The sequence below is a fragment of the Scleropages formosus genome, chromosome 3 (assembly GCF_900964775.1).
Source record: "Scleropages formosus chromosome 3, fSclFor1.1, whole genome shotgun sequence".
NCBI lineage: Eukaryota > Metazoa > Chordata > Actinopteri > Osteoglossiformes > Osteoglossidae > Scleropages > Scleropages formosus.
This window is the reverse complement of record NC_041808.1, coordinates 23540602-23563561: the sequence shown is the minus strand read 5'-3', so window position 1 is coordinate 23563561 and position 22960 is coordinate 23540602. Positions and strand designations below refer to the sequence as shown.

The 22960-nt window shown below is 44.4% G+C and overlaps 1 protein-coding gene across 3 annotated transcripts in view; it reads left to right on the top strand.

Annotated features, from left to right (window-relative positions):
* LOC108936717 (F-box/WD repeat-containing protein 7-like) overlaps positions 1-22960 on the top strand; it is an 85816-nt gene that overhangs the window by 47140 nt on the left and 15716 nt on the right. Inside the window, exon 1 of one of the 3 annotated variants that reach the window (XM_018756255.2) lies at positions 19564-19917. The exons of the other annotated variants lie outside the window; for them this stretch is intronic. Within the exon in view, the coding sequence (XP_018611771.1) occupies positions 19879-19917 (39 nt within the window). The 5' untranslated portion in view covers positions 19564-19878. Of the gene's footprint in view, positions 1-19563; positions 19918-22960 lie in introns of those variants that run through there. 3 annotated transcript variants of the gene reach the window in all.

The window sequence follows — 22960 nt, the reverse complement described above, 5'->3', positions numbered from 1 at the left end:
GGCATCATTAGATGAAGCCATAATGACACTATCAATAGATGAATGCCTCAACATTTTGCTCCTCTTTAACCTTCAGTTCCTCCCTAAGGTGTCTTGCATGAAGAGGTAATAGATCTGCTCTTAATTATTTTAACGCAAGGAAAAGGTCTTTTGTGGATTTGTCTTCTAGGACGAGCATCTGTGCGATGGTGCTCTCTGCTAATGTGACACTTAGCAGAAACAACGCAGGCTGTCACTGAAGCTGCATGTGAGAAATGTTGATATAACCGCCTCCACCAAGACAAACTGAATGCGATACAAAGATCAACTGCAGAGCGGCAATTTAAGTTCTCCTTACAGGGTGACTTGTCCATCTTTGTGCTGTCTTACCCTGCTCCATGGTGCAGGTTAATATATACAGCCACAGTGGTCCAGATCTTATCCCAGAAACATACCTTAACTATATTTACATTTATTCTTTTAGCTGACACTTTGCTCCAAAGTGACCTGCAATGTTAAGCTACTTAGAATTTTTTTACTCATTTATACAGTTGGGTAATTTTTTTTACGGGAGCAATTTAGGATAAGTACCTTGTTCAGGGGTACTACAGTTGGGAATCAAACTTGCAACCTTTGGGTCCAAAGGCAGCAGCTCTAACCACTCCGCTACCAGCTGTCCCTGAACAAAGTGTGTGGCAGGATACACCCAGGGTAGAACCCTGGACCACTGCAGGGCAATCGCTCACTTGCTGAATCAATTTAGAGTCACTGATCCACATGAAACGTGTCTTTGGACCTAGAGGAAACCCACATGAACACAGAAAGAACATGTAAAGTACACACAGACTGAGTGGGACGTGAACCTGAATCCCATGAAATGTGTGGTGCCAGCGCTTCTTGTTGTGCCAGTATGCTGCTTACTCTTGCATTTACTTTTTATGTGAGTCATCTATGTTTTGTGTTCAGGGCTAGTGTGATAGAGAAATGAATAGCGAAAGGAAGATTCAAGCGATCCAGTGCTTCTGAATTGCACCTAAAACTCAGAAGATCTCAATGCCCTTGTTCCTGTAGAGAATTAGGAAGGCTACATGCTGTATGCGTTCCCCTCAAGCAGCTGCCTGTTCCTGGTCAGCGGTGCGCAACAGAGCACCCTGACGTGAAATGAGCCGTTTGCACGCGCACGCTGAGATGATTACTAGGGCGACTTGGAGGGGCTCATCATGAACCTGTCTCTTGTAATCATCTCATGCTCAATCGGAGCTCTAACATCAGCCCCCGTGGCCTCTTCTGTCACTTGTATCCATGTAGTGAAGTCTGCTGTGTTTAATGTGCTGTGGCTCTTTGCAGTGTTGGATATGTTATTGCAGAACTGTAATATTTGACATGGTACTCTGAAAAAAAATAACATTGCTTATTACCGTGACCTCTGACCAACAGTAGATGTGTCACGTGCCAGAACTTACACTCCTAGACCTGGCTACATTTCCTGCTGAAAAATGATGGGCTCACATTACTGAGTATGTCAGCTGATGAGTCTGTTACTGTAGATATTTTGCATAATGCAATGCATAGAGGTCTGCAGGGTTCAGACATGGTACATTTATCTCACATGTATAGGTGCAGCTTTGGACTTGGAGGCTGTGGGCTTGAATTTTTTTCCTTTGCGGTAGTACTTAAATTGCCATAGTAAAAGAAACCCACCTGTATAAATGGGTGAATAATTGTATGTACCTTAACATTGAAAGTCGCTTTGGAGAAAAGCCTCAGCTAAGTAACTATAGATCTCAAATGCCTTTCTGCTGTACCTGTCAGGTGGAATTGGTCTCTTGGTCACCTGTGACCCCACCAGTCTGTCCTGTCCCATTAACCCCATTTGTCATTTCTACAGTGAGTCTAGATCAGTTAACCAGAGTTGTTCTCAGAAGCAGGTTTTGTGCGATTTGTCAGTCGAGCCAGAAGATGGGACACAGCATAATCATGTGCTGTAGGATGCGAAGCGGCAGTGAGACCGCATTTCAGGATGGTTGCTTTATCAGCACGTAGGTCTTCTCTGAAACGTTTACCTTGGCTGGTGCTGCTGGACCCATAGATACAGAGTATGCCGGACACTGTTTACAAAGCAGAAGGTTGTGTGTGTGTGTGTGTGTGTGTGTGTGTGTGTGTTCAGGACTCGCTCTGTAAACTGCATTAATTTGTGCTTGCTTTGCCATGCTGCTGCTGCTATGGGTGTTGTTCCCTCCCACACGAGCAGGTAAGCAAATGCAGTTTACCTAAATTCTGTCCATTTCCATCCAGTCCCACCAACAGGCTCAGAGCCTTTTGTCTGGACTGTGGCACACGGAGCACTCAAGTACTTACTGCACCTCTAGTTTTGTTCCACAGTGGCCTCAGGGTCATGAGATGAGAAAGGCATGTCTCTGGTGGTCTTGTTTTACCAACATGTACTTGTAGTCTATGACCAGCAGAGGGCAGAGCTGGCTCAACTCGCCACTGGGAAAGCAACAGGGTAATGACAGTTTCAGAGCTCTTTACCATGTTTAGGGAATCTTGCTTGTATCACTGCTGTTAGTTGTGGTCAGTGGGCATGCCTTCAGTGGGAAGAATATGTTCTGAGATTTGGTAGCTGTGCTGTATTACCTACTGGAGTGCAGTTGAGCCTCTCTAGTGTGGTTTGTCTCCCCCCCCCCTTTTTTTTTTTTAATGTTTCGTTTGGTGATATGTCTGGGTTTGAAATTTTGGTTTGCTAAGAGCCGTGTTAAACATCGACATATACCATTTGGAGTTGACCGTGCACAGGCACCTGGGTTGCCATGGTTGTTATGGTTTAGTTCATTATCAGCCGTTGTGTGTGAAGGTGTTGGGCCTCCAGACACTCACCATACACTTCTGCACACTGCAAATCCATTGTATTTAAAAGCACAAAAATCTGTTCACTCTGTGCAAAATATGCCAGTGACCTCCAGTTGAACATGACATCCATGACTGCTTTCGTATTAGATTTGTTTGTTGCGCTAATGGTTAAATATCAGGGACCCCCTGAGTGTGTTGCATCCATTTTCACTATTACGCACATAGTGGCTTTGTCTTACCTATGTTTGAAGAATGCAGTTGCTACTGGCTCTTTTCAAAAATTATTAAAATTAGAGCAATGATGTATTGCTTAATTGTGGTTTCATATTTGCTGTGAAAATGTCGCTGTGGGTTTTTTTAAACAATGTAAGGACCTCATGAAAATTATTGTAGTTTCTCAGCTTTTCATCATTACTTATGTGCCAGTTTCATTTTGCAGGTTAGTGAACATAGGCTACTGTATGTTTCTTCGACCCGGATGCAGTAAATGGTCCTCTGCTGCTGCCTTTGAACTTCTCCAGGAAATATAGAAGAGTTTTTAAATGCTTCATTGTTGTATATGAGAGAAGCAGATGTGTGTATGCGTTTCTACAATTAATACAAAAAAGGCTTGGTTTTGTGCACATGTAGAGCATTGGAAAGAAATTGACTGTAAATATCTGATGTCCAAGCAGTGGTGGTTTTATGTTGGGATTCCTAGTTTTATGTGGTGCAGGAGCCAAGCGTGTCCAGTGCTGCTGACCTGTTGAAAGGGCCATCCTTCTGGGGTGGCCAGGTTTAGTAGGTGCACCACTGGAGATGAGCGTGCAGGCAAGTACCAGGGCCATAATGGGATGTCTGTATGGATCCGTAAGCCTTAAAGGTGAAATTGTCAAATAATGGTACAGTACACTGTATGCGGGAGAAAGCCCACAGACCTTTGTGTGGATGTGGATATCAGAAGAGTGGGGATGTACCAGATGTTCACTGGGAGCCTGTTGCTATGATCCCAGCAGCATCTGTGATGGAGCAGTTGGGCCCTGCATGGTGTGTGTGTGTGTGTGTGTGTGTGTGTGTCTCATAAAGAGAGCCCAGAGCTGTTATTTATAGCAGTCCTCCATTAAAACCAGGGTACAGCTCCAGAATCCCCCTGTCACCATGACAAACATGTGTGTTCCACCAGTGGACCTCTCCTAGCTCTTTTTAGGGCACGTGTGTGTCCTGCTTGTGCTCAGCCTCTCCTCCAGGTTGCGGCCCTTCACTGACTTGCCTTTTCCAGTTCTACATTTGCGGCATGTTTGCATGGCGTACATTAGCTAAGGGCTCCTGCCAGGGTCTTTACAGCCTTGATCTTTGGGCTACGGATATTTATGGCTCAATGCTTCCGCATTAGCATTCGGTGGCACACCACTGTCCGGTGTTTCACCGTGTTCCGGAGTGCTGTGCTCTGCATGGGGAAGACTTGCAGTTGCAGTAAGGCATTGGATCTCTGTAGGCTGTAGGTTCAAATCTGGAAAAGTAATGCCACTGGAGTGTTTGTGAATGGCTCCGTGAAGTGTGAAATTAATAATCCAAGCTCAGTTTGGTGCTGGATATGTGCACTGTGCCCTTTTATTCCCAGTATCTGTGGAACACTAACTGGCAGAGCCTATGGAGTGTGACCCCTGCTATGTACAACTACAGAACGGTCATTATAACTCTGGCTGTGGTCATTTTGCAGCTATGCTGAAATGTGTGTTTGGAGCCCTCCATTCCAAGATTAAAATCTTGGAAATTCAAGTCTGTGTATCTGTGTATGTTACCTGCTGTTACATTTGCTCCCAGTTTAAGGTTTGAAGAAGCTGGATGAGAAACAGGTGCCCATAAAGGCTGCACTTCAAACGGCGACTGCTGTCAGAGGCCAGTGGTGGCTGTAAGCCCCATGTGCTCAGCCCATAAAAGAACACAAAGTGAGATCAGTCACTTTTACCTTTGGTGCTTGTTAGCAGCTTGAAAGAAACACATTGGGGAACACTCTCTCTGAGGCCACGTACATTTACGCCTTGGATAGGTTTAAACAGCCTTCCTGCTGGTGGTTCTCTTGATCTATTACCCACGGGGAAATCTGATTGGGCTTCATTAAAACTGTTAAGTTTTAGTCAGGAAATCCCCGGCTGGTGACATTGCGATGGCTTTTACACAATCGGTACACGCTGGGGTCGGGCTTTATTGTCCACTATGGCCTGGAGGAAGTGTGCCCTCGCTGAGGTGCCAGTAATAGCCTCTCCTCCTGCTGCTAGACTCTGCCTGGCATTGGGTCTAGGCTTCCTGTGCAGCTCAGGAGAGCAAATGAGGATGAGGGAGGCTGAGAGAGGTCTGACACACAGGTTCCTGGTTGTTCTGCAGCCCAGCTGTGAAGGTACCTTTTTGAAAATCCTTAGCAGCAGTTTAGAACAGGTCAGACCAGAGGGCTTGTCAGTATTCTCACACCTGTATCCTTCTGCCCCGCTTCCAGCGTCTGAATGAGAGGCGCCTCGAGCCAATAAGCCGTAATTCTTCCAAGTTCTGGATCCTGAGAGCCTGAATGAGCACACCTCTTGCACCCTAGTTCTGTTCTCATACCCTCCATGGTAATTCACTGTGCTGTTAGCCTAGCACCCCATCCGCAAATTACAGCACTTTTATCTCCTATTTATGGGCACCAAAGGGCTGGAGTTTACTGCTCTGTCGGTCTTATTAAAGTTGAACGTATGTCATAGAAACTGGATTTTCTGTGACAGTTTTCCTTGTGCAGTTCTCTTGAGAAAATCTCTGTATAACCATTAAACAGATGAGGAGAAAAGACTAAACATGGCAGCAGCTATAGTTACAGCGCTATTACAAACTCCCTCCTGCTCTCTTTTGATGCTAACCCTTTAATCCTTTGAAACAAGTCTCCAACTTCCTGTAAATGGCTACCAGGTGGCAGCACACCTGCAGGAACAGGTGACTGGCACTGATACGCCAACCTGTTGCTCGAGGCACTCCTGGGGTTCCAGCTGGGGTCCTTGGCAATACAGGACTGTACTGGTTTCTTAAGCAGCTGCGCATGTTCTGCGCGATGAGCTGTTTTTGTTTAGGTTGTCATCAAGAGTGGCAGCCTCAAGATCTGTTCATGCTTTCCCTAGGAAAGTCCTGCTCTTTACCTGTGTGCCTGGCCTGAGAGAAGGGGCTAGGCAGGAAAAGTTTTAAAGCAGTAATGAAGCACCTACAGTTTGTGTGCCTTTTACCTGCTTGTTGCGTGTTTAGCACAAAGTCTGTTTGATAAAAGCATGTTGTTCTGTCAGGCTTCAGTGGGCAAAGCCAGGTCCTTGATCAGTAGGCCTCTTCAGGTCCCTTGTGGTGAGGAGCAAGTGGGGCCAAGGAGGCGCTGGTAGCAGGAGCCGAAGCACTCAGCCTGAGAGCCCTCCTTAATTAATCAATCATGTGGGAGTGTTACCAGGGTAACTGTGATACCCACGGGGGCAGATGCCTCCATCCCCCGAGCAACCATGTGGTAGGAGAGTTGTTTCAATGCTCAGATCCTCAAGCCCCACCTTGGTTGCAAGGAAGACCTATGTTAAAATCTCTCACTGTCCTTCAAGGTGTGCTGAACACAGCCCCCCTGTGTAAGACAGAGCCATTTGAAGAACCCAGCGCTTTAATGGCAGAAGGGAAGAGGCTGTGAGTGTGCAAGCGGTCAGTGTTGCTCAGTCCATCTGCGGACACACCGCTCTGCTCTGCTCTTCTCCCTCCTCCACACTTCAGTTTCCCTGCTGCTGATTTCATCTGAGAAAATGAGGATGAGTGTTTTTCTTAATAGCTGGATGGTGTGGACTTTCTTCTCTGTCTCGCTCTTAAGTCAAAGCACAGAAACAGGAAGCCAGGAGATGTCACGTTTTTTGCCAGGTTCACCCTGTGTGCTTTGTGTGTAAAAGAAGAGTGCAAAGTAATCCTCATTTTAGGTGGAATCAAGTGTTTTGGAATTATTTTTTTCCCCTTGAAATGTAATTTAATGTATTTGAGTAATCATTATCCATTCATCTGACACCTTTCTCAAAAGCAACCTAAACTGTTAACAGTATGTGTGTGTACACTAACCTACTTGCACTGATTTACCTGTTTATACAGTAAGGTAGCTTTTATTAAATCAATCCAGGGTAAGTACCTTAGTCAAAGTACTACAGCAGTAGAAAAGATTTCAGTGTGGAGCCTTTAGATTGCAAGATGGCAGCCCTGACCATTAGTTACACATTACTAACTGACAATATCTTGTACTACCTTTCTCACTTGTCCAGGTGTTCTCTACGTGCCTCTGCTCTGCATGAATCCAACTAAACCCGAACACCTGGGGTACAGGCAAAGGCTTATTCATTATGAGAAATATGAGAAATGTCTGACTGAAATGCATGTCCCTGAATTTGAAGGAAGACAGATTTAGTCTCAAGTCAACAAGAGCACACTAGCTACTATAGAGTGTCAGGATCCTCATTATGGTCTCCAGCTCAAGACGCATTCCTCAACCTGTTTATGGCTGTTGACTGTGATGACTCAGTGGTCGTCCCCCCCCCTTTCTCCGAGAAGGACAAACGAGCTGCAGTTCGGCTTGTAAAAAATCGTAACGTGGCAAAAGCAGTGGCCACCCCAGGGCTCAGTTTGACAACAGACAAGAGGTCCCTCATGCTGATGGAGTCCAGCCAGCCTTTGGGTTGCCAGGCAACAGTCTCTAGCCAGAAATGGGCTATATTTTCTATCCATCCTCTCATCTCCATCTCAAGCTCAGAAGTTTGAGTGCATCCTCTGCCTCTTGTGGAACTTCATTAAAGCTCAGTGTTGCTAGTTGCTCAGGGCAGAGAGGTCACACACATTTTCCGTGTGTGTGTGTGTTAATTCTAGCACTTATGAGTTAGTGCAGCGTGTACCATGATGCTACTGTGCTGTCACCATGTACTCCAAGGGCCTGAGTTTGAATCCTGCTTCCTTTTGTAGTTATTTTTGATCAAAGCACTTATCCCAAATTGATACAGTAAAAATGATCTAGCTGTGTAAGTGGCTAAGTCGATGTAAGCAGGTTTGCATTAAGTTGCTTTGGTGAAAATTGAGAAATTAATAATAGTACTTAGTGTTTTAGTGTTCACATGGCTAACTGAAGCCTTTACTATATCCATGTCTAGCATTATCAGAAATTGTAGAGAGCCTGGAATGATTTCACTGGAGGGTTTTGTAATTCCATGTGCAGTGCTAACATTGGCCATGTCCCAGGGGGCAGGTGGAAGGTGTAGTTTTGTTGCTGTGTCCCTTTCTAGGTCTGTGGTAGGCCATATGCTTCCTGCTTCCTGCAGACAGCATTGCCCTGTGTACTTTGTTGCGCTTTTCTGCTCACCACATGTATGAGGTTCTTATCTGCTTCCCTGAGCACCAAGCCATGAAGTTCATGCTCCGGCTGCATAGCTGAGGGGGAGACTTTGTTTTGGCTGCCACATGAGGGCATGGTGTTGTTCATTTCCATACAGCTGCTGCTGCCTAGCTGACCCTCCTCTTAGATGCTGAGATTGTTGCTCCTCTACAAAGAGGAGCCCTGTGGCAGATGGGTTCCACTTGATTGTTTTGCCCCGTTGTGTTAGAAATGGCCATTTTGATACAAAGGGTCAGCCTTAGGCTCTTGCCTCTGCAATGCACACACGTTGAGTACCTCTAAACTCTACAGTTGTTGCATATATTTATATTAAAAAAAAAAAAAAAAATGACTTGCAGACCATGCAGATGCCACAAACTGGATTGGATAGCAAACCAACCCCCACTTGAAGTTTAGAGATAAGCTGCAGGCAGATGCAGTCTGTCTTAGTGCCCTCCCATGGCTCTATGGGAAATGTACTCTGGTGGAGGATGTGAGGTAGCATGATCTGCCTTTGGAAAGGTCTGAGATAAATGAACATGCTGCATGGGAAGGGTGTGGGGTCTGTTGCTGCTTCGGTTTTGTCCGGTACAGGGCTTAGGTAACAGCATTCCTTTGAGGTCCATTTAACTTTCAATAGTATACTTTGTAAACTTTACCATTTTAGACCTTTTAAGCCATCTATTCACAAGTACTAATGTTGTAAACTGAGCGCGAAATCAGCTTGACAATAAATAGCTTTGTCTGCTGTATGCCTTTGCTGCCATGAGTCACATCAGTAGAAGGGCTCACCTCTCACTGTCAGCGTTGTTTATTTATTTGGCAATGAGTAGCACAAACACTGCTATGAAATCACCAGGACAGAACAAATGATCCTTGTCAGAGGAGTTCCCTTGGTGTGTGTTCTTCCTGTTCCATCCTCCTTCGATCAGCTGCTCCCGTATGGCTCCCTGAGGGTGCTCCCAATGTCCAGGAGATGCCACAGGGGCTACACAAGTGGCTGCAGCTGGAAGAAGTATGCCAGGAAATGCACTTCCCCACCCAGAGGGGATAGGCAGCACATGATAGAATGCAGGGCTGAGATGGTGGGAGCAGATGGCAAAAGTCCTAGTGAAATTTGCTGGGGTGTATCAGCTTGGTAGGCTTGCAATCTTGATCGTGAAGGCTTTGCTTGCCATTGTACAGAAGGCATCATCAGCTAAGACTTGGATTTTGTCAAATACATGATTAGTTGTCAAATATGATTATATCTACTTTGTTTGCTGCCATACTGTTTTTTCTAATTTCTTTTCTGACTGCAACTATTCATGACTCTGTGTCCAGTTGACATGCATAGAATCTTCTGATTGTGTAAGCAACTGTTTTAGCATCCTTCTTTCTTAGTATCATGGTGTAAACAGGATCCAGTGTTTTTCTTTCTTAGACCACATGCATCTCTGGTGACAAAAGTCCTGAAATGAGACATCAGTCCTGAGCAATCCCTGCTGATTCCCTCTTTCTTCTTGCTCAACTTGTTCAATACAAGCATACGGGTATGTTAACATCTGGGTGAGTAGGGGTATAGACTCCTTGACCCCACAGATGTAAGTACACACAGCTCAGCTGCAGAAATTGGCCCCAGGTATCCTTAGGTCACACTGTCCAGTAAACAGGTGACGAGCAGATGATGGTGCTCCTGGTACTTTCTCCATGGCTAATGGCTTTCATCACCTGTGGCTCTCTAGTGATCGAGCTGTGTGACCACTCCTCCCACTGCAAGATGGTCTTTGTTCCGCAAAGGTTCCACGAACAACCTTCCTGAACAACTGAAACGATCAACAAAATTCCTCTGTATTTGCTTGACAGCGATTTCAGTTATAAGATTTTAACACCATCACATTGGACTGGAAGAAGTGGTTTCCTTGTGATTTCCTTCAAAAATTTCAAGCTGGTGTTATCTTGGACCAAACCCCACTGCACTGCATACCTGAATGCTGCACTTCTGTTTACCAGGCAGCTTTGCCAGACATTTTGTGAATGCCCTTTCTATCAGTAATGTAATAAAATGCAGATGGTTGGCCCCTTTTGATGTGCAGGAAGTTGAAAGAAGAGCAGGCAGCATGTAATGAGTGTAAGGATTGCTAAGACTCAAGAATATGGGGTATTTTACTGTTGTCTAATTTCCTAAAGAATGAAAGTTTAGAACTACTCAGATTTAAGGCTTAAATTGCATGTTTTACATTAATCTGCTTAGTGTAAAGTTCTATGAGCATCTGAATTTCAGCCTTTTTTTTATTCTTTTGAAGTAGTGACACTCAGTTTATGCAATTCACTTTTCCTTTTTGAAGTTATACAGTTTCCCTTTGAATAAAACAAGCTCTCCAAAGAAATCTATTCTAAAAGGCCCACAGATACTGATAGACTTGTGGCCACTTCAGAGAAGATGGACAACAACCATACAGCACAAAAGTGGTTGAGCATCCTCTGCACAGTGTGAAAACTTATCTCCACCCTGAGAAAGGGTAGATGTAGCTACAGAACTGTGTGCAGCCCCAGGGACTGGTAGACAGGAATTCGTGCGAGAGAGTTTGGGTACGGAAGAACATGAGTCTAGAGAATCCATATTTAGACAGTGATGTGGCATGTTGACTTCTATGCATGCCCTTAACACTCTCTGTCCTTCCTCCGATATGTATAATTGATGGTGAGCAGCTTGCCTTTTTGAATAATAAAATGAGTATATGGCTTTGTTGTTTAGGTCCCAGGGGTGATGTGAAGACCCCAGCCTCTGTTCCACAGTCCAAGAACTGCTGGCTGTGGTTTTTTTTTTTTTTTTTTTTTTTTTTTTTTTCTCCCCCCCCCCTCCCCCCTTCAGGCAGAAGAACTTTACCTGTTTGAATCTGAGAGTTGAGCTTTAAAAGTAGAAGGAAGTTGAGGCAGTGTAGGACAGGCCAGTCGTACATGGGCCAGCCTGCCATTCCCTCAGAGTAAGTCTAAGGGATGATGTCAAACATGTTTTTAGTCTTTTTTGTTTCCCCATGATTGCTTGCCTGCATTCTCCCTGCGCTATGGAGTTAGACACTTAACTGTTAAATGAGTCAGAATGGTCAGGAGGCCTCGTCTATGATCTGCTACAACAAAGGCCCAGAGCTTTTCCGGGCTCCATCTAGAAAGCCCTGACTCTTTGGGAGCTCTAGCTCTCTACCGGTCCTATTCTACATTTACATGACATTTACATTTATTTGTTTAGTAGATGCTTTTCTCCAAAGCAACTTCCAATGAACACTATGTAGTGTTATGAGCCCACACACCTTATTCACCAAGGTGACTTACAGTGCTAGATACTCTACTTACAATGGGTCACTCATCCATACATCAGCAGAATACACTCACTCTCTGTCACTCACGCACTATAGGGAACCTAACCAGCATGTTTTTGGACCGTGAGAGGAAACCCGTGCAGACACGGGGAGAATATGCAAACTCCACGCAGACTGAGCAGGGATGGAACCCACGTCCCCTTGCACCATCCAGGTGCTGTGAAACAGCAGCACTACTAGTTATGCCACTGTGCCGCATCTTCTAGTGGACATGATGATGCTTAGGCCATAGAGACAGGGCTCTGTTCGCCCTTGTTCAGAAGAACACTGTAGCTGGGTTTAGAACATGGGACTTGCTGTCATTTCAGCCTCTCTGTAGGATTTCCCTTTTTTGGAGTAAAAATCCTCCCATTTTCTTGTTTCACCAAGCAGTGCAAAGTCAGTCTTTTTTGCTTCCCCAGTGCTGTCCAGAGCAAGCTCCCATGCTGGAGTTCTACTCATTGACTCGTTGCCTGCAATATGGCAGGATGGAACTAAGGCTGAAGGTCCTCCCTTTGTAGGATATTTAGGTGTGTGTCACTGTTCTAGTTAGCTACACTGTGATTGGATTTTGTCACTTGCACGCCATGAAGTGGTGTGACTTGAGCTGGAGTGTAAAGTGCTTCTTGCTTGTACCTGACCTTTATTTGTTCTTTTCCTCCAACATGATGCATGACTTACGCTGCTGCAGAAGGTGCTGAGACCCATGCAAAGGATGAGGGCTGGAGAAGCTGCTGGCTCTTGTCCTTAAATCTGACAGCCGTCAGCTTTTCAGAGCCCTTTTCGACTGTGATTTTGGGGTCTGGCACGGTTTATGTGCTTAGATTCATGTTCCTTATATGGCAGCCCAAAGCAAACTTACGTTTCAGTTCAGTTTTCAAAGTCTCTTGTCTTATGACATGCTGGATACTGCATCTATGAATTCTCTGAATAACCAGTTCTGTTTCATGTGATTTCCATTCATTTGAGCAACTACAGCAATCCTACCCATCCTCCATCCTTCAGACATGACTTTGTTCATACTTCCATAGCACTCAAGGGTTAAACCTTTCATGAAAACATTGTCCAGTGTTTGGTTTTTCCCTCTGCTGTTCTCTATCTTCCCTCAGCTTCAAAGCAGTTTTGCCCGAGGCAAGTGTGTCAGTTCAAAACCAAGGCCTACTCAAGGCTTTGCTTGCTGATGTGTTGAAGCTTTTTTTTTCCTCTTCCCTTCTCTTCAGTCTCTCCCCTTCAAATCTCCTTCTCCCACAAATGCTCTCCTCTGGAATAATCCCTGGTTCTTCATTTGTTAGTTGTGAAAATGCTGCTGTACTTAATGAGATTCACATTGATTCTACTCCTCTACCACTGTCAGTGTAGGGAGGTGGTATGTGATGCAGTGTGATGGAGGCAGGTGCAGGTGCTAGACCAAATGGTTTGCATGAACAGTCACCTTAGAAAACCAGAAAAAGTGGTTGTAGAGCACATGTTTGACACCAAAGATGATGACATGTACCAGTGTGAAAAGGGAGCATGGTTCTGTTATTGCTGAACATGCAACACTGCCAGTTTCTTACATCCAGGAGGAAGTGCATGGTACTGGCTTGCAGAGCATTTCAGGAACCCCTCATGCACCTGGAGTCGCACAAAACCCAAAAATGGTTGCGTATTGCTGTTGAGTTGCGTCAGCTGTGCTTTAGCAAGGACCACTGCAAAACCAGAGAAAGCCTAAATCAGTGTTTTTTCTGTACTCTTTAAAGTATGTTCTTATATCTGATGCCCAGCAGGATAGATGCTTTCAGTTACCAGTAAAGCTTTTGCTCCTGGCTTCACTCAATGGCATCGTGCTCCTGCTGAGAGAGTATTGTTGATAGATGAATATTAAATACACGTTCAGATTGGAGCAGATGCTCAATTTGAGTTGTGCAAGGCCACAGGACTGTGCCTAATATCACTCTGTAGGGATCCAGCAGGACCTTGTACCTCTTCAGCTTTTGTGTGGATACACGACACTGGGTTCTTCATGGTCCTGCGGGGTGAGATCAGTAACTCTTCATGGACTTAGAATAGTGAGTTGCATTGAGAGGTTCCTTGTCCTCCAAACTTCTGAGTTCAGTTGGGTTTTCTCCTTCACACTTCACCTGTAGTAAGAGCACTCACTCAACATTTGTTTTCAGAAGCTTAATAATGATCACTGTTTAAATGAGGGCACAATGGGTTGGGGGACAGCAGGATCTTCTGATCTTCTGAAACTGGTCCACCTGCAATTCTTCCAAATGTGTGAAGAGATGCTTTCAGCTAACGGCTAGCAGCTTATCACTGCATGAATTCTGTTATCAGGAGGGAATTCTGCAGTTCTTGTTTCACTGTGCTACAGGTTATTCTTTTCTCTGCTTCTTGCTGAAGTCTGACACACATACTCAAGACATGTGAAATAAGGCAGCGTTCAGTAAACATCTGTGTATCGGCATGCAGACGTTGTGAAAACGAGCAGTGAAACTTGGAGCAATGAGTGTGAAACATCGCAGTACAAATATTGTACCACTTGTGCTTATTTCTGCTTTTTTTTATCAAAATTAATTTTTCCAGAGAATAATGCTGTTCTTACATATATAAATTGCATTTACTGTAGGAAATGATCCATGAGCAGTAAATGGGTTTTTAAAATACTGCACCTCTGCCTCCTATGATGTTAAACTGTAAGGATGACATTGGTGTGCTCAGTACAGCACGGCTGTAATTAAAAGAGAAATGGAGCTAGTCTCCCCCCAAGCGCAGCAGTGTGGGCGTCTTAAGCACATAAGAGTTATGCGTGGACCATGAACATGTATTGCAAGCTCGCTGCAAGTGAGTCATTTTAAATCGAACTCTCTACCAATCAGGGCACAAAGGCCACATTATAAGGAGAATAATCTTCTAAAAGGGGATATGCAACAAAAAAAATCCCTAAGGAGTTAGATTTATTTTTGAGGATCTATGGTTTTATTGACGTTGTTCATTTGGTCATATATAAAACTTTTTTTGATGATAGTCATGTGAAAAAAGTATACCCTCTGGTTGGCAGTGTATTCAATGGTTTTACATATCAAAGCATAAATAACATTTGGTCCTCACCAACTTCTGTAATTTGATCAATCTAGCCACAGATAAGACGGTACGTAAGAGGTGTCATTATGTCATTTTTTTCAACAGAAAGTAAGCTAAATGCAGAAACCATAAGAGGAAAATTCAGTACACCATTAGAAGTCAGGTGGTGCTACTCAGATGCACTTGATTAGTCAGTCATCAAGAAGTGTAACCACTATATAAATCAAATTTGGTCCAGACCATTCAGGTGTATAGCACCATGCCAAGGAGAAAAAATATCAATGGACTCAGAAGCTATGTGCTGCTCCTCGGTCTTGGAAGGCCACTTCCAAAGAACTTAACAAGACTGCTGCTAGTCTTCTCAGGAGTGGGCATCCCAGCAAATTTGCCACAAGGTCAGACTATTTGTAAACGAAATGGTAAAGAACCCAAGAGCTACATCTAGGGATCTGCACACCTTGATGAAATGTTAAGCTTCATGACCATATGATCAGTAGTAGACTCAAAATGTGTGGCTTTTATTGGAAGGATAGCCAGGAAAACACCCCTTCTCTCAAAAAAAAAAAAAAAAAACATGGCAGCATGCTCAGGTTGGTGAAGTTGCATCTAAAACCATACAGCATATCGCCAAAATTCCCTCATACCAGCTGTCAAGCACTATGATAGAGATTGTTTGGGCTTGTTTTGAAGCTGCAGGACCTTGGCACCTTTCAGTCATCGAGTGTACATGAACTCTACTCTATATTGAAGGATTAGAGACATAAATGTGAGGCCATGTGTCCCAAAGCTAAGACTTTGCCGAAAGTGGGTCATGCAACAGGACAGTGATCCCAAGCAAATTTACACCAGTAAATTGACAAGTGAAAGGCTGAAAAGGAAGAGGAAAATCAAGGTGTTGGAATGACTAAATCAAAGTTCAGACCTCAACCCCATTGACATGCTGTGGTGGAACCTTAGGAGCGGTTTATAAACTTATGCCCTCAAACATCAATGCTGTAAAGAAGAGTTGGCCAAAATTTCTCCCAAATGATTTGAGATTGAAAGTCATACAGAAAACAATTACTTTATTATTGCTACTAAAGGTGGTTCTACAACCTGCTGAATCAAGAGGTGCTCTGTGGCTTCTGCGTGTTGGCTTTATTTAAATAGAGGACACAAATCTTTCTTTGGAGTTTATTATCTATTGTTAGATTTACCTAATTTTAGGACCTGGTAAATGATTTTTTTTGATGTCCTGCTATATAAAACCATAGAATTGAAATGATTCCATGTGTTTTGTACGGAAGTGATGTGGTGTCACATCCATTTCTATTCCTTGTGCATGTGAAACCCACTGCTTTCAATGGGGAACGTGAACAGTGTGGAATGTGCAAAGAAAAACCAGGCCCTCTAATCCAATTAGGATAAAGGTTTTTTTTTTTTTTTTTTTTTTATAAATCAGAGTGGAGAATTCCCCCTAGGGAGGCCCACACTGGGCTTGAGGACCAGTGTATCAACTTGAGCAAGCACCACGGTGCAGAACCGCAGCATTGGGAGGGAGTGTCTCAGGCCATTAGGCCAGTTTCTGATGGGCTGACAGGTTGACGAATCCCATATTTTGGGTACACTCTTGTTTGCTGAGGACTGGGGCCAAAGGTTGCAGGTTCAGACCCCAGCTGTGGTTCTCTTGAGCTAGGTGATTAACCTGAATTAAACTTGGAAAATATTCAGCATAAAAATCAGTTAAATTGTAAAGAAATATGAAATAGTAATGCCACTTTGGATAAAATTACATAGTTTAATTTTTTGTGGTGGGTAAATGGTTCTGAGAGGGTGTGGCAATTTACTCACTGTCATTGAATTAGAGTAGATACTTAGAATGAGGAGGTCTCTGTGGTAGTGGTCCAAAGGAATGTATTGCCCCAAACAAATGTTTTGTTTAAATGCCTAGGACTGTAGACAAAAGTTTAACATAAGCACATTTAAAATTATAAAGCAAATTTCAAAGAGCATTTTCTACATTTGTATTTTCCCATAAAAACCTAACGCTACTTATGTGGCTTGTATTAAAACATTTGTCTTAATACAAAAATTTGAATGTTTTCAGGCAGTACCAAAAATCTGATTCTTTCAGGTGTGTTTCTTGTATCCATGAATAAGTTTAGCTTCTCTACTACTATTCATAGAAACTTGCTGTTGTATTTTTCCCCAAGGCATTGATGAGATATGACAGTTCCCATCTTCCTTAGTGTGTGGACACCTGCTCTCAAGCACTAGTCTTTTTTTTTTTTTTTTTTTTTTTTTTTTTAAAAACCCTTCCCGACAAGGTTCCCAAATTTCATGACACTATGAAAATGTTTTTTTTTTTTTTTTTTTTTTTTTTTTTCCCCCCATTCTTTCCAAACACAAATATTTCAGCTTTGAGATGTTTTTTTTTCCCTCCCTGTATTTTTAATTTCCTCATTGAAACACAGCAGGAACACACGCATGTGAACGTTGAACAAAGAGACCTGATGGGACACAGCGTGCTGCTAGCTTGGCCCTTTGCCCTGCTAATGTTTTACAGCGCAACAGTGGATCAGTGCTCAGTTAGTATGGCCCTCTTGACCCTGCACATTCCACACATTCCTAACATGACAGAAAGGTCTGGATCTGGTAGGGGGAAGAAACACTGCAGGTCCTCTCTAGTACCACCCTGAGGATGTTGCTGTGGTGGAGAAGCAGAGGTAAGAGGCTGCTGGGAGGTCTGTCCCAGGTGGTTGGCAGACATGCATCTGCTCTGTCAAGTGAGCAACAGGTGGAGTCTCTTACCATGGAGTTTACTAGGCCAGTATTTGAAGGCCATCATATACAAACATGGTTGAGTGGAGGAGCATGTAGTTGATTCAAGCCGTTGATGTTCTGTGGTGCTGCAACAGTGTCAGGTTCCCATGTGAGCAGTGACATGGGGAGCTACAGTCATATGGAAACACACAAAGTTTTAAGACCAGCCATTTGAGCTCCTGGGGCAGGTTGATGCTGTGTATGATACTCAAGTCGGACTGGACAGAGCCTTTCTGTACAGACATATTCCTGGCACTTTCCTGCTTTTTGATTTGTGCTAAAATAGAACTTTCTCTTTATCTCTGTGTTCAGAGGTCAGTTTGTGGGGGTAATCTCTCCATGCAAGTCACTTTCCTGAGGCCACTGTCTCTCTTTAAGAGGCCCTCTTCAGTCTTTGTAACTTTGTCTTTGTGTCTAAAAAGACAGTGTTCTCCCAAATTCACCTTTTCAAAGACCAGTAAGATTGTAAGTAAGCCCACAAATAAGATCAGTGCAGACTAGTGAAATTGTATAGGAGGGTTTTCACCATCTCTTGCATAGAAGTATGTCAAACTCTGTGTGGAGTTTGCATGTTCTTCTTGTTTCTGTGTGGGTTTCCCCAGGTACTCAGGTTTCCTCCCACAATCTAAAGACATGCTGTCCAGGTGGATTGACGACTCAATCACCCATAGTGTGAATGTGTGAGTGACAGAAGTGTGTTTCACTGGTGTATGGATGAGTGACTACTTATGGAGTGTAAGTAGTGTATCTAGTAGTGTAAGTCACCTTGGTGAATAAGGTGTGGGTTGATAACACTTAATAGTGTTCATTGGAAGTCACTTTAGGAGAAAAGTGTCTGCTACATTATGAAGTCTGAAGACTTTTGACCAATTCCTCCAGTGTCATAGGTGTGTTGTTGTAGGTCACGGTCTTGACTTAGGGTGCAGCTTATTCTGTCCCATTATAACTTTAATATGGACTTCTCTGAAACAGCTCCTCCCTAAGAAGATGCACTTTTCAGTTGGTCTGTCATTTCTGACCACTAAATTCAGTCAGGCAAACATGTTAGTGATCTGCCAGGCTGTGTGCGCAGAGGGGATTGTCTACATCAGAGCTGACTGTTTTATTACCAGTGTGAGGGCATTCTGTGTTTATGGCTTTTTAAATTTAAATGTGAAAGTAATGTGCAAGTTGTAAGAGTTTAATCAAATTTCATGTTTATATCAGATTAATCAGGTTTTTCTGTAAATTAAAAATACATTAATACTTACCAGGAAAAAAGGTTGGACTGATTTATTGGCTTTGTTGTTAAAGTGCCTGTGAATGTAGAGAGAGAAGTAAATTTTCACAGATGATGGGCATGTTTCCATTACTTGGATAAATAACAGAAAAGGGATACTGTATAAATCTATTACATTAACATTGTCTAATCAAGATTGTAGAAGTCGGGCTCCAACCTTCATTACGTTGATTTCTGTATGTGTGGAAACTGTAATTGCTCGTTATTACCAGACACCCTATATTAAAGGGGATATCTGCATCTGGCAGTAGTGTTCCCCTTTCTTTCTTTTCTCTCTAATGAATGTGAAATATTTTTTCCAGAGCTCAATTTTAGTCAGCTATAAAACCGGCCATAACGTTTCCGTTTAGCCATACTACTAGCACTGGAGTGTAATGGCTTAAACTCCTCTATATATATACTTGTCGTTTTCCCAAATCACAGCCAAGAAGATGAAGATAAAGGATTATTTTCTGCCCGTAACCGTTGCTGGGTCCCCACCTCCTCACTCTGTCGATCTCCGCTGGTTTCACGCGTCTCGCTGTCCACGGAAGAGCCGCTGCTTTTGCGTTTTTGCAGGATTAAAGTAGACAGTGTTTGCGCTCTGTGACTGATCGGTATTTAACTGCACGTTAGAACAGTCCGAGCTCCACCTGCGCCGTGGTGAAGTCAGTACCGCGACTGCGCTTCCGCTGGAGGCGGGACTGTACAGTCGATGGGGTGGAGCCTGGCAACAAGTGCGCGCTTCGATTGGTTCCCAGTTTTCCAGCTTGGGCGTTTCTTTTAAGAGCGCGTTTACGATTGGCTGTGCTCTTGCTAAACTGGGCGGTCTTCCGCATGACTCCTCCCGTGGCGAGGCTCGTTTAATTGATGCGCTGCGCATTCCCGTGGAAGGGCGGACTGCACCATTCCGTTCCGAGCCGCCGGGGAGCACGGAGCCTCCGACACCCGAGCAGTTCTCTCTGCGCCTCTCTTCCTTCATCGACCCCCGCCTTCCCCGTGGGGCCGCCCCGCTCCCGAGTCTCCTGCGGATCCCCCGGCGCGTGTGACACGGCGGCGGCGCTCCCTTTGCCGGCTCGGGGACGCGCCCGGGCATGTGCACGGCGGAGCGGGCGCGGGATGTACCTGAGGACACCTGGCGGGCCGTCGTTGCGGAGCTGTAGGGTCTGACACGGCAGCAGGTGAAGCGCAGGACACCGCAGAGCACCGCAGTCATGGGCTTCTACGGCACTTTAAAGATGATCTTCTATAAAGTGAGTTCCGTCGGTTTCTTCGTCGCTGCGCCTTCTGCGGAGGGTGGAAGCCAGGAAGGGTGTGTGTTCGTGTGTCTTCGTGCAGCAGCGGCACTGCGGCTGGCGACTCGGACCCTAGACCGGCCTGAAAGCGCAGCCCCATCCTGATCGTGGTGGTGATGATGATGATGATGATGATGATGATGCGAGGGGAGAGATTCACACTCTACTCTTAAATTATCCTCTCCATTTTAGCGGTACGACGGACACGCACTCCCAGTGGTGCAGTGAACCTCACCGGGACGTCTCTGTGTGCAGCTCCGGGTTATCAAGCAGTCAGTGACATTATCGGTACCCACAGGAATGTGTGTGTGTGTGTCTATTTGCCTAGCTGAGGCTGGGGATGAGGTGTGTGCGATGCGCTTTTTTCCCCCCCGTACGTGTGTGTACTGTGTAATTGTGCAGTGTGCAGTACACGCACCATGTACGTCCCCAGCACGGGCTTTACTTGTACACCCTTCCCCAGCTGTCTGTGACAGTGTCCTCCCTTTGATCACCATGATACATTGTAACCATTTTAACTCCACTGTGTTGCTCTCTGGCAGTGGGTGACCTGAGCAGTGTGTGCAGTGTGAGGGACCTCTTCCCAGTAGACAGTTCAAGGGCTTTTCATTTTAAGAAATGAAACCAATTTCGCAGGAATGGACTTGCTGGCACAGCAGCGCACAACAGATATTCATCCTCACAACTGCTGCTTTTCAGTCTGATAACGTGAACATGAGCTGTTTACACCACCGCAGTTTTCTCCTGTGTAGGTAAAGTAATAACATCAATTATAGGTTTTGTTTCTGACAAAACTCTTGGGAATGCAAGAAGGGTAGATCTACGGAAGCACGTGCCCAGGACATGTGAGTAAACACGTTGTAAGGAAAGTTGCATCTTGAGACCTTCAGATGTTAGTAATTCTGTTTCTTATATAAAAAACAGATGCATGGCAACATGCATTAAGCGACACCAAAAATCAAAGGGAGGAAGTTCTTCACTGGACATGAACTGTTTCTTTTCTTTCCAAATGGGGGAAATAGCTGTCATTTTCCTTTCTGAATCTAATCAAATTCTTCAGTTTCAATCCAGATGAGCAGCACACACAGTACTGCTGGTGTGTGTGCGCACGTGCATATATATATATATATATATATATATATAGATAGATAGATAGATAGATAGCGTGTGTGTGTTGTGAACATAAATATGACAGTTTTGGGGATGATCTTTCCGGGCAAATTTGGTGTATGTGTGCTGCTTGTCTAGTTGAGGGTACTGCATTTGCCAATTTCTCAGTAGAAGTATGTTTGAATGGTAAGAGGAGGCTATTAAAGACAGTGTGTACTCTATGCTTCATCTCTGTATGTGTCTTAGTACAGGGATCAGAGGGTTGCCCTCCAGCTCAATATGCATTGCATATGTTAGTCTCCTCCTCCTCCTTCCCCCCCCCCCCCCCCCCCCCCCCTTGTGTGACAAAAATCAAGGCCTCTGTCTGCCCCCCTCAACTGATCCCTTCACCAAATGGGCGATTAGCACCATGGGATCCCAGGGAGTAAGCAAGCGTTGCAGGTGGTGCACCTGTCCTGGGGGGTCACACTTTTCCTGAGTGAGATGTGAGATGCAGTATAAAAGAATAAAATCAGGAAAAAACAAAGGTTCCCCATTTTGTCAGGGGTGGGGTTGTGTCTTCTGCCCCCTTTTTCCTCCGTGCTCCTGCACTGGTGCAGTTTTGCTCTCCGTGGAACACAAATTGCTGCTATGCAGCAGTCGTTGCTTTGGAGACGGCAGCTGGCTTTCAAAAACCAGTTAAAGCGACCTGATAGAACAAGATCTCGCAAACATTTAGGGGGAAAGAGCAGCTGACAAATATTAGTGTATTAAAAGCAGAAGCAGTCTCTATCGGCTGTGCTGAAAACATTTTGTGTGAGAGTTGTACAAGGGTCTCTTTGCCTCCTTGTGAAGTCGATGCTCTGGTCCCTCAATCATACCTCTGTGCAGTGGATGTTTCAGCAAAGATGCACTCCAGGAAAAAGTACTTGATTTTCTTTACATTAAAAAAAAGTTACAGTAATTACTTGTTCATTTAGCTGATGCCTTTCCTCTAAAGTAATGTACACTTTGAGGTTTATAAACTGCTAAATACAGTGATTTACCCATTAATTCAATAGGGTAATATTTATGAGTTCAGGGTAATTACCATGACTGAGGGTACTACAGCAGGAGGTGGGATTCGAACCCTGGTCCTCTGATCAGAATGTGACAGCTTTAACTGCTGCACTACCCACTGGCCCTTCTGTGTTGTGACCAACATTAAATTGTGTTCATGTGAAAGCAGGACGGATGGGGCCATCTCTCCTGGTCTTCACTTCACATCCAGAAACAGGGTGCCCTTCTCGAAAGCTTGCAGTTTGAGACAGTTTTCATATGGTTGGTTATTATCAGTAGCTTGTTCTCTGGGTTTTTTTGAGGGATTTACAGACAGAACTGCTGCCCATTTGCCTGATCTAAGTTGGAATGAATTGACTGAGCTGTAGTCCTTGCTTGGTGTCTGTCTCCCTAGTTGATGCTTAATATTTTAGCAAACATGTTGCTCAATTAGCATTTTCTACAGCAAAGTTTGCTTAAAACAAAATAGCTGCTACTTTTCACCCGAACTGTTAGAAATTAAACCACTGTACAGGGTGTAGACGGCATAAAGATCTTTCCATTTGTCTCTGAGTGCTCTGTGGTGTTTGTGCCATTGGCTGGTGTGTGTTTTATTAGTGCTGTCTGTAATCTGTGTGTGTGTGTGTGTGTGTGTGTGTGTGTGTGTGTGTGTGTGTGTGTGTGTGTGTGTGTGAGAGAAATGAAGAACGGGTTCCTCAGTCTCCCTGTGTACCCAGCCACATGAATGGGGCAACTCTGCTTTTGGAGCAGCAGAGTGGAACCATTGTGGGGCGAACAGGCACCTTCTCGTGCCCTCTTCTGTGTGTGTTGGGGGGGGTGTTTGTTCCCTCTTGCTGAGCTATAACAACATCTA